This window comes from Anabrus simplex, chromosome 5, assembly GCF_040414725.1.
Source record: "Anabrus simplex isolate iqAnaSimp1 chromosome 5, ASM4041472v1, whole genome shotgun sequence".
Taxonomy (NCBI): domain Eukaryota; kingdom Metazoa; phylum Arthropoda; class Insecta; order Orthoptera; family Tettigoniidae; genus Anabrus; species Anabrus simplex.
In genome coordinates this window covers 157,117,792-157,130,599 of record NC_090269.1, presented here as the reverse complement: position 1 = coordinate 157,130,599, position 12,808 = coordinate 157,117,792, and the positions used below count along the sequence as shown (strand labels likewise).

The 12,808-nt window shown below is 39.5% G+C and overlaps 1 protein-coding gene across 1 annotated transcript in view; it reads left to right on the top strand.

Moving 5' to 3' along the window:
• Positions 1-12,808, top strand: part of Nmdar2 (NMDA receptor 2) — an 826,846-nt gene that overhangs the window by 683,456 nt on the left and 130,582 nt on the right. Inside the window, exon 8 of the mRNA XM_067148050.2 lies at positions 8,299-8,482. Coding sequence (XP_067004151.1) covers positions 8,299-8,482 — 184 coding nt within the window. The remainder of the gene's footprint in view (positions 1-8,298; positions 8,483-12,808) is intronic.

Here is a 12,808-nt window from a genome sequence, read left to right as displayed (position 1 = left end):
ACCAGCAAACATTACAGTTTATCAGAACTAAATGCAGACCAGACATAAAGTTTACTGCTGTTATAAGATTGAAAGAAAGTACAGCATAGTAAGTTTCATTATTTCTGTTACGAATAAGACGTAAATGTAACGTGACGGCACACTGACCAACGCTCGAAATTTATTAACAAATCCAAGTTCCTCTATTTAGTTTGAGGAAGGCTACGTGCTCTCAAATCTGTCAAAATAAATATTTAGAGATACGAAATGTTTGTAATATTAAATGTTGACAGCAGAACTTCCGTAATGGAACTACCGCATGTTAACACAAGATATATGACTCACTTCCGCAGGTATCGAGTTTAATGCTTAACACAATATTATACCAGCAACAGAAGTAAGTTCATATTCGAAACCTTGCATAGATATTCCTACTTTTTAAAATTAAAGAATAAGAAAGAACAGGAAAAACACTTAATTAGAACACAGTCCTACCTGTGAGATCAGATGTCATGAAGTGGTTGCTTTTGAAGATAAAATCCACTGTCGTGCCTTTCGCCGATGAGCTGCTATGGATTTTTCAGTCCTTGCCCGAATGTTCATTTGTCGTATGCGTATAAATGTTCTCGTCCTTACATACATTTTTACTATTTCTGGTGGTACAGCGGGGAATTTACTGCTAATTATTTGACACACTTTGCGTATAATATTAGGTATGCGTGACAGTTCAGCACGTCCGTGAGTGTCCGTGAAAATTAGCTCAAATTCCTTTACTTGGTTTAGCCATTCTTCCGATGGAACGAGTAGACCTCCCCAAGATAACACTTCTATCCATCCCACAGGGGCTGTACCAGAAGATATGGAAAGCATTTCCCCAGTGGGATTTCCCATTGACCTATCATATTTTCTTCCACGGTAGGCGATGTAGCCGGCGCGGTACCGAAATCCCTCTGCTGAACAATCAGGTGTCGCTGTAGATAGCGGTGAATCATTAACGGCACGATTTTCTATCGCAATGTCCCGAATTTCTGTCTCACCTTCAATCATGCGTAATGCTTCAGACATATTCGGCAGTAAATCTACAAGTTTAGATGTCAGTATCACATTATCAGTTTCTGAAATCACTGCAGCTTTATTGGATAACGGAATATTTTCTGAGTTCGCGCCCAGAAGTAACAGTCTCAATCTAAATTTCACCTCGGTTGGTAGCGGATGTTCATAGAAATGTCCGAGTCCTCTTATCTGAGAAAATAAATTTTCCAGACAGTCTTGGTTTAATCGAGCAGTCAAAATGTACTTTATGTTGAGATATTGGAGGTCACTAAAAAGGCCAAATAATGAGCGGATGGTCGTCATAAAACCTTTCTGAAATGGGAGCAATTGACTCGATTTACCAACTCTCATTCGTTCACAGCATGTGTACAGCTGCTTTAGAATTCCTTCTTGGACCTGATGATCATTACCGTACCCAGTTGCGAGCTTTTTCTTATCATTAGGTGTTCTTGCATTGAGGACATCAAATGAGTCATTTAGAAGCTGGAAGAAGGAAGCAATATGTTCCTCACCAGGTATAAGGAAGCGAATAGCTTGCGCCGTATGATTAGAAAAAAGCTGGATGGCGAAGTACACTCGCTGGCGCTCCCTTCCTTCTACATTTATGTGTTGCAATGAGAGTTTCGGACAGATCTTCATCTCACCGTGGTCTAACGCGAGCAACTTTTCAATGGTTTGTTTTGTAACAAGGATGTTTCCTGGAAGAGTCAGCCCGTCACCTATGAAATGATTTCTCATTTCTCATTAGCTTTTTCTTTTCTTCGGAGATACATTCTCAAGAGTCTCTATAGCTCTCTTCTTAGTTTCTCTGGCTAACTGCCTCTCCGATCTGTTCTCCATTTTTTGCTCCGAAGACTGTGGAACTGACGAATTTCTCAGGAATAATTGTGCACTTACTGGGCTACTACTGTAAATGCTACCGGGAAGGTTCTCTGTAGGTACTGCATCTTTTTTCAAAATCTTCCTGGGAGGTAAATGCAGTAATTCTGCTCTTCTTTCTGCTGTATGACAGACAGCCAGTCACTGCACATCCAGGCATTTCGAACAGATATCATGTGCTTTAGCCTAACAAATTTAAGAAATTTTATACACACTCAAGATTTCGCAAACTGACACGCAAAAATATACCGTACACTACTATTTCACACGCAAATATATACACTGCAATGATACTATGAACACACATTTCACACGCAAATATATACACTACAATTACACTATGAACACAGAAATGTCATTCCAGCTACTATTACACTCTTCACGCAACTGACGAAAAGAAAATAACTGCACGAAAATACAGTAGGCCACTATATAAACCAATAGCAATATACGGAAAGAAACTAAGTATAGATATTACTTGGAAATCCTTTCTTTATAAGGCAGACAGCGATAAACAACGAAATAAGATACACGTGCGGTTGTATGCTACACAGTCACGGTGCTCCTTTGATGACGTCACGCGCAGGATGAGAGAAAACTAACATCTACTGCGCAGCCAATTTGGGCCACCCGTGAGTGCGACCTTACTGTGTTTAAAATCTATGACAAGATGGCTTCTTACAACAAACAAGAATATTTCGACACTGAAATATCAATTTTCTCTGAATATTCTCTATTCTAGTAGTAAGTAGAGACTTTAATATATCTCTGAAACTTAGTCTACTTGATTAAACCTGTATTATCACGTCGATTCACTCTGTAACTCACTTTCTTCGTCAATTTTTGTAGCCACGATGAACTCGCACGCAATTAGCCATGGCACAGGTTTTTCTTTTTATCAAGACTGTATTTAAATATATCACTGAAACATTCAAATCACCGGCTAAGTCCACTTTTAACATAGTGAGTTTTGTACGAACATCGTATTAGCTAAACTGTTACATTGTTAGTCACTTAAAAGTATGCGGGTATTTTTAAATCATAAAAGCATAAAATGTGTTGTTTTCAGTTAGTCTTCCTTTTGTGATTAAGATAAATGATGAATATGTGTCCCACGAGTTTGAGGCCACCTCTCTAGATGAGCCAACTCCAATACATCATTTGAACCCGGAGCGAAATTCAGAAATCAATTAAACATCTAAAGAATCACGAATCCTCATGTATCGATGAAATAACTGGAGATAACACAGAGCATGGCTCAAACTGTACCCTACTAGGTCATGTTGTACATCATTATGGCGCCAACTGCTGCTGTTGTGTGAAACGCCTCTCCAGTAAATCTCGCTAATTAGCAAGATTAACAGCCAACAAGTGCCATTTGTGACTTTCTCAGTGTAACTAAACTGTCATTGACCTGAAGCATCTTTCAGTATGTCCGCTAAAGAAGCTATTCGTCGTGTAGCGTCTATTGAAGATGTTATGAAGGACTTCCAAGGCCGCTTGGAACACGTCACAAGCTGCACCTGCCGCGCGGATGAGCTGCAGCGGCTAAAGGCTGAGTTCTCTCAGTTCCAAGGAAAGGTGTCTAGTGAGCTGAAAGACATAACAAAAAAAAACTGGAATTTATTGAACAGCGCCTCGAACAACAGGCCGAACTGCTTGATGAAGCTGAACAGTACAGCCGGCGGAACTGCTTAGTGCTGCATGGTATTCCAGAGGAGGCGGCAGAGAACGTTTACGATAAAGTTATCAACACGATGAAGGGCAAGTTAAATGTAGATATAACTATGTCTGATATAGATCGTTGCCATCGTTTAGGGGTGCTAAAACGAACCACAGCTCAGGTTGTTGCTTCGGGCAAGCGCCCTATAATTATAAAATTCGTACGTTATCATGACCGGGACAGAGTTTGGAGGGCCAAGCGGCTGTTAAAAGGAACTGGCCTTCTACTGACTGAATCCCTGACAGGTATCAGAAAAACTATTTCTGAACAGGGCACGTGATCACTTCGGACTCCGACGGGTGTGGACACAGGACGGCCGCATTGTTGTTTTGAAAGACAATGGACAGAAAATGTTTGTTAGCAGCATGGCACAATTAATAAGCCTTATGTGAGCGACGAGATTGACTAGGAAAAACAATGAGTGATATAATAGCGTATAATGTTTGTGTATTTGAATGTGGTTGTGTGTGCGAGAGTGATTGTGTAAATATTTCTGGAGGTGCTTATGAAACAACTAGGGTGAGTAGTTTGAATTTTTCTGTTGACAATGGCTAACGTAAATGAGTCAATTACTTATACCGAACAGCATGTCCGTGATGTCATTGACCCTATCCCTCTTCATTGTCGTCCGCCTTCACCCTTACCTTCCCCTTCACCAGCCGTGGCAGGTGACATTCTTAAGGAAAGGTTAGCTCCCCACCAACAATATTTTCAGTGTTGTCATATCAATGCACAATCGCTTCTTTGTCACTTCAACGAAATACAGGCTCTGTTTAGTAACAGTAATTTGCATTGTATTTGTGTAACAGAGACATGGTTACAGCAGTCACTCAAATCTGATCTCGTAAAGCTGAATAACATGACGTTACATCGCCTAGATCGTTTAAATCGTGTAGGGGGCGGTTGCGCTATATATTGCCGTAGCGACTTAAAAAGTAAAATAATTATGACCTCAGATCCTAAGACTCCATTTCGACCTGAATTTATGTTTTTTGAACTCTTGGTTAATAATCAAAAACTACTGATCGGAGTGGTATACAAGGCGCCGGACATACGACATATATCTGACCTAGAAGTGGCATTATCGCAGTTAACTCCGCTGTACGAAAACATAATCATTCTTGGTGACTTCAGTACTAATCTCCTAGTTACAAGTAACGAATCAACATACTTACAAAACTTATTCCATGGCATGGATTACAATATACTAACACTAGAAGCGACTAACCATGTTCACAGAATAAACCACACGTCTCACACACTGATTGACCTTATTATAACAAACAATCCGCAGAAAGTGGTAAAACTTGGACAGCTTGCTGTACCAGGTATTTCGACCCACGATCTCATATACTTATGTTACTCTCTCAAGGCACCAAAGTACAAAACCAGGTACATAATGCGAAGGGACTTCAAGCATTTTAATACTGAGATAATACGAAATGAAGCATATCAGTTGCCGTGGAATGACATTCTACTGACTAATGACATTGATGATAAGGTTGACAGACTGAACTCTTTAATATTAGGACTGTATGACAAACACGCTCCGAAGAAGCAAATTCGAGTTTCTCACCCTTCGCCTCCTTGGCTAACAAATAAAATTAAGTCGGTCATGGCAAATCGTGATGCTTGGTATAGGCGATTTAGGCGAACTGAAAGCACTAGTGATTTCGAAAATTACCGTATTCTTCGAAATCAAGTTAAGAAATTAATTCGTAACAGCAAGTATAAATATATTCAAGAGATAACAAACAGACGAAATTCAGCACTAGTATGGAAACACTTGCATCAGATGGGTATAAGTCGCAGCCTGGCCATGCAGACACCCAGTATACCACTTGATGATCTAAATTCTCATTTTACGAAAGCAAAATACACGAATAATGATATTACTGACAATAATGACTATGATGCTAACTATACTAATAATAATAGTAATAATAATCATCATCACCGACCAGTTGATGACCTAACTGATGATGATATTAACGCCATAAATGGTCATTCCCGAGTAAATCAAGTAAAATTCACTTTCAAAAAAGTTGGTGCGAACGATGTGAAGCGTGTAATTTACTCCCTCAAGTCAGATGCTCCGAGTAATGACGACATACCATTATCTTTCATAAAAAATATTATTGGTGCCATATTACCTATTCTGACGCATATATTTAATCATTGCCTCGTACAGGGAGTATTCCCAACTGTGTGGAAGCACGGTATCGTCATTCCTACTCCTAAGAAGAATTCTCCTAGTTTACCATCAGATTATCGCCCTATATCCATTCTCCCACCCCTTTCCAAAGTACTAGAACGCTTGGTACACGAACAAGTCCTCACTTACTTGACTAACTTCTCATTGCTTGACCCTTACCAATCTGGTTTCAAGAAAGGACACAGCACAACGACTGCCCTACTGAAAGTAACTGATGATATCCGATAGGCAATGGACACTCGACAAGTGACTGTACTGGTTCTACTTGATTTTTCTAGTGATTTTGATACTGTTGTTCCTCAACTGCTACTTTCAAAATTGGATTCATTAAATTTCAGCAAGACGGCAATAAACTTTTTCAGTTCGTACCTCAAAAATCGCCGTCAGTGTGTCAAAGTAAATAATAGCAGATCTGATTGGCTTAACAAACCCCTCGGTGTCCCCCAAGGGTCTGTACTTGGACCACTGCTGTTTGCAATTTACTTACATGATGTTGCCAAATCGATTACACATTGAAAGTATCATCTTTATGCTGATGATCTGCAGATCTACTACCACTCAAGAACTGATAAAATTCAGAGTGCTGTAGAAAAAGTTAATGCTGATTTAAGTCTCATAAGTAATTTTGCTTTGAGTAACAATCTCAAAATTTATCCTCTTAAAACGCAAGCAATAATCATTGGTACTTCGAAAAACTTACACATCTTAAAACAATACGAAATTCCTCCTGTAGCACTAAACAATACCATTATTCCATTTTGCGAAACAGTTATGAATCTTGGTGTGGCTATAAGCGAAACATTGAACTGGTCGCAACATGTGACGAAAGTGTGCCAAAAGGTATAGCAAAGCCTGCATCCTCTGAAGCGGTTTAAAAATATATTTCCTTGGTCCTTGAAAATAAAGCTCATTCAATCACTCTTGTTTCCAATTCTCGAATACTGTGATACAGTTTTTATTGATATCAATAACGAGCAAAGCATGAGACTGCAACGTGCCCAAAATGCATGCATCAGGTATGCATTCCACATACAACCATACGCCCATGTATCCCCATTCTATACACAATTATCTTGGTTACGACTGAATGGCAGACGTAGACTCCATGCAACTACTTTGGTGTATCAAGTGCTTTCTGAAAACACTCCTCCTTACCTATCCACCAGATTTCGCTACCTTAGTTCCCTACACCTGTTCAATACCCGGTCAGGCTGTACGCTAGAAATTCCTGTGCATCGAACCGCAACCTACAACAGATCGTTCACGATCACCGCCACGAGCTGGTGGAATGAACTCCCCAATGACATCAGAGAAGCTAAATCTAAGACAAAATTTAAAATCCTTTGCCAGCGTCATATTTTAAGCACTTCCAGTCTTGAGTGTGAATGGGATGCATGAATGAGAATAAATATGGTTGTTTATTGCTATGTGTTCCTGTATATAATTTAGTTATACTTTACTCACCTTAGTTTAGTTAGTGATACTTTAGTTGCTTTAGTTATACTTTAGGTTGTAAAAATTTCATATGTTTAAATTTTATGTAAAAATTACATTGTATATACATGAAGTGGTTAAGTGTAAGAAAGGGCCGGGAGCCCTAACTTCGCCACAATAAAGACGCTTTAATAATAATAATATTAATAATAATAATAATAATAATTATTATTATTATTATTATGATTCTCACATATTCAGAAATCTTCAAGGACTTGGAGAACGTTTCAGAAATGCTACCTACACCTTATTTACTGAGGGAAGAAGGACTATGGCCAAAAATGTAATGTAACATATTGGAAGGATCGCTCTACCTCGTTACCACTGTAAATGAGAGTAGTATCCAGTCTGGTATTATCAATTCTTCTCTATGGAGTCAACACGCGACTCTTCGTGCTACAGAACTCAAGGAAATCGATTAATTTGAAATGTGGTGCCGGCGAAGAGCATTTCACCCTAATGATTTCATTATAAACCAGCTCAAACTCAGAATGAGGTTATCATTAAAGACTTTTACAACTGTTTGGTCGTTTGAATGGCCTAATCATTCTTGTAAATGTTCCCGGAAAGAGAGATTCTGGACAAGTTCACAGTCGATGGTGGAGCATTGTTAAGAGTACATGAGGGTGCAGCTCGCCTGTCCCAGGACCTCAAAGGATGAAGATCACGATCCTCAGAATCGAGGTAACGATAAGGGAAAGAACAGAGAGGTTTCCTCGACTGCCTTCGACATTGTTGGACATGGGCTATACTGCCGCTGTGAATCAGCAAACCGTATTGTTGGTCATGTAGATGTACTGAGGTAACCCGTGGCACGTCGATCCATAACGACTGCATACAATAATACAACTTTCTATTTCATTTCTGACACTTCAAGTAGATTTTAATTAAGTGAAATTCTCCAATTGTTGTCAAACTGGGAGCTTGGAATGGCTGTGTTTCATTTGTTTTGCAGAGCGGGAAGTGGAATGGTTTGATAGCTGACCTGGTGAACAGAAAGACGGACATGGTGATGACGTCACTGATGATCAACTCGGAACGAGAAGCGGTGGTGGACTTCACAGTGCCGTTCATGGAGACTGGCATCGCCATCCTGGTTGCCAAGAGGACGGGGATCATATCTCCAACAGCTTTCTTAGGTGAGTTACACTTCATATTCACTAACAAAGAAGAATTTGACAAGCTTTGGTCTTCTGGAAAATATGGGCTTGACGATGGATGCTGAATATCAGTTCGTTGCCATACTTATGGTGTCAACACAACCTCATACTATGAAAGAAGATCAAAGATTGTCAGTTGATATTGGTTGCGAAACCTTGCACCACTATAAGGAAAATATTATTTTTGTATAGAATGGCAAGGGTCAGTTTCTGTTTAGAATGGGATACTATATTACAGTCAGTGGGAACTACACAAATCTATTTCTCATCGTGAAACACATTGCGTCATTCCGGAGCTATTTATTATTCTGAAGAACAATGAGACCATATACCGAGGAAGAAGTCTGTTCAAAGATCAGTCTGCAGTGATAAGATTCAAGGCCTACAGAAAAGAGGTGCAATGAAGATAGAAGTCCGGATAAGCTGCAGTTCATCAGTTCTCCTTTTCGCTGTTCATGAAGAACAGACAGTAAAGGAAATCAAAGAAGAATTTTTAAAGGTAATCGCAATCTAAGGAGGAGATCGAAACTCTGATATTTTCCGATGATCCAGTTATTTCATCTGATTGTGAGTCTGCAGAAGATTGATACAGATTGTCTAGACACAGTCTAGTGGATGGAGTACAAGATGAATGTAATGGCGTGCAGTCGAACAAATTCAGGTGATACAAACAATTACTAAAGGATTTATCGAACATCTCCCGAAACCTCTTCCTGTATGTTCTCTTGAATCTTCATATTGTTATATTAGCTACTTTTCAAACCTCAACTAACAGCTATTCGAGCAGCTCGTCTGCTTTCGTCCAAGGCTTCCCAGGTCACAGTTTGGAAAACATTTGTAACACTACTCTTTAATCAGAAATAAACCAAGAGTTTTGGATCTCTTATTGTTGTAGTATTAATTAATCCTCCTATACACTGGAACCGTACTCTTCTCGTCTTACATACCTTCTCTTTCACATCCTTACTGAAACACCTAAGAAAAAACCTTAACCATGTGATTACCCCATTGAAGACCTAGGTTCTTACAGTGATCCCTATCAACGCAGTAATTGAAAGTGAGTGGATTTTTCCTCTTTGTGCATCTCACAACATTGTCGCAGTCGCTCACACTCCGTTCAGAATAACATAATCCACAAAAGGCGTTATCTCTGATTCTAGTTCTTTACTCATATCTTTTATATGTAGAGAGGCCGCCAATACAATGTATACACGGTTCAAGCAAAGAAAAATCTGTGTTAACATATCTTCGAGTTGTCCAGTTTTCCAGTTGCAACAGTTACGGCGTCGATGCATCTCTGAGTACGTTTAACGTCTGATCGAGCAACGTTTGCTAAAGTCTCCTCAGCGATTGTAACACATGCCGTTTCGATTTCTTTCAGAAATGTAGTAGCTTCAACATACCCTGGATAATGTCCTTCAAAATTTTCATACGGGGAGGATCCAAACGATAAGGAGGGGATCTGACAGGGATGTCATCGGACACATCAATTTTGTACTTGAGGACGTTAGTCAACCCAAGCTTCTCGGTGAAAACATCTGGATATTTTGCACACAAATCACGAATTTGTATAGCTTGGTCATTATGTAAATGCTCCAAGTTAATTTGGACGGTTTCAACATTAGAAGAAGAAACTAAACTAGATGGAATAATATGCCTGCCAATTAATGGAACTTTAGAATCAGGAGAAAACTTGAAAAATAATTTTCTTTCCTGAAGGTCAATCACCAAACTAACATGGGCCAAGAAATCAGCTCCTAAAATAAGATCAAAACATAATTCCTTAACTACTTCCACGTGAAGTTTACAATTCTAATTTTGATAAGAATAGACCCAATAACACATGCAGTAGAACTGTTACCAGTGACACAATTTATAGTTACCGGTTGCAGCTCAGGAAGGTTACAAGGGGATTTATACTTTTCATACAAAGACATGTTGACCAATGAATACACGCTCCCAGAATCCACGAGAGCGGATACGGGCTAGCCGTTGATCTCAGATGGAATAAAAGGTAAGTTAGCACATACATGGGCAGAGATATGCTGGCAATCAATATGACACAGAACATCATTAGGCTGGGTACCCAATTTCATAGATGTAGTTGAGTCAGGAGAAAAATTCACAGAATCCTTAGGGGCGGTTAGTCAGATAGTTGTTTTATTGGGATTATTCGGGCAAGAACGCTTACTATGTTCCTTGGACCCACAAACGAAACAGGCAAAGTTGGGGTTAGAATAATTCTTAGGTGTAGTGGGCTGCTTCAGTCTCGGACACTTGTCCCGAAGATGATCCCTGGCACCACACGCGTAACATTTCTTTATCGGTTTGCTAACTGGGGTAGACATTTGAGAAACACTGGGTGGAGAAGGTAACGGAGGAGGAACGTTCGCCACACGATACCAGTCCTCATATCGAACACTCTCCGCTTCGACACAAGCAGACTCCAGATCCTTAAGAGTTACAGGTCTCGCAGTAAAACACATGTAAGACCGATACTGTGGCAAAATGCCCCTGACCAAGTGGATCACTAAGTTCGTTTCTGGGATGGCTTGTCTCAGGACCTTGCAAATAATACTTGATGTCTTTAATATAGTTAGATAACTTTTCGTTCAAGCATTGCCTCCTAAAACAACAAATCTGGATCAGGGACTGCTGGGAAGTCCAAGGGATATATTTGTTTAAAATATTATCATGAAATTTTTCAACGGTCACATTTTCAGAGATGGCATCCCGTAATTCGTCTTTTAACATTCCCTGGCAATGAGGGAAGTAGACCCTGAAGATATTCAAAGAAGATAACTCAAAAATATACGCTGTTTCCAGCAATTCGACCCAGAACCTTAAGAATCGAAGAGTCTCTTCAATGGAATCAACAGAAATATCGGCCAAACCCTTAAATAATTCTAAGATCGGGGGTGGTACACTGAACGAGGTACTAGGTGATCATCCACGACATTGATTTTCATTTCGAGGAGACAAGGTACCAGTCGGACTAGGGTTGGATGCAGTAAGATGTTCGACGTTACTAGCCTGGTCATCAACATCAACAAGGGTAAGCTTTTGGACATCAATAAATACTTCAAGTGCGTGAACATCACAAGACAAGGAAATGGCTTTAGTCAACAATTCGGACACAACTTGACGATTATCAGGAAATATTTAAGAAAAGCAGATCCTTAATTCGATTCAAGTAATGTTCCACTCTTACTTTGAGTCTTTTTAATTGAGCCTTAGATGGTGTAAAATCAGCAAACGACGAACATAATTCAAATAACTCATCAACATTATCCGAGTCAAGGACAATCGACTCACCGACTGCCTGCTGGTCCAACTCCGGTACAGTGATGGGAAGGTGGGCACCTTCGATGAGCCTCTCTGTCTTGTCAGCATTGGTTCCCCCACTTTCAAGGCCTCGTATCTGCAACTCGTAGGCTAACTCAGCACTACGCAGGGACCGCGGGTCACTTATGGTGCGTAAAGCCATCATAGGAGGGTACTTGGAACAATAAATCAAAAGAATCAGCAGGGTGCACCTCAGCTTACAAATAAATAGTTAAATATTAACTTATTTTTGGTGTCATTCTGCGTGTCTGCGTCGCAATTTTCGCAAGTAGCTATTCAGTGTAGCTTCACCCAAGAAACGACGCTCTGCTACCAACTGCAACGCCATTAATAATAGAAGTAAATGACAAGGGTCATAGGGACGTGCACGTACAAGATAAATTTCAAAAGAGCAAATAAATCATGATAAATCAGAAAAAAACACCTCAAGGATACGGACGAGATGAAGGAAGGAAGGAAGGGTGCTGAAGCCCACCCATTAAAAGAATAGAGGTGGTGACTCAGGAAATTGCGTAGCAGACACAACAAAGAAATAACACAATATTTTCAAAAATTTAAAATAAAAATATAATTCATAAATAATAATTTACATTACACTAAATTATGAAAAGAAAGAAAAATTCTGAAAATAATAATAAGGTGATAGTAGAATAATAAATTCACATTAAATAAATAATCTGTAAATAAATTCATTACATTTCCCCCAAGCTACACTGGTGCACCAGTGCACACATTATAAAAATATTTATATGAAATAAAACTTAATATTAACACCAGAAAAATGGGTTGTATGGCAAATCAAGGGCCTCTGACAGCACCCAACGGAGGTTAAGTCCCCACAATGCCCATATAAATAAAGACACCCGACACATCACGTTAAAACTCAAGGGAACACAAATCTCAGCCTAATGTCACCCCACAAGATCCACATAATAACGAGAATAGCCTAAATTTAATATA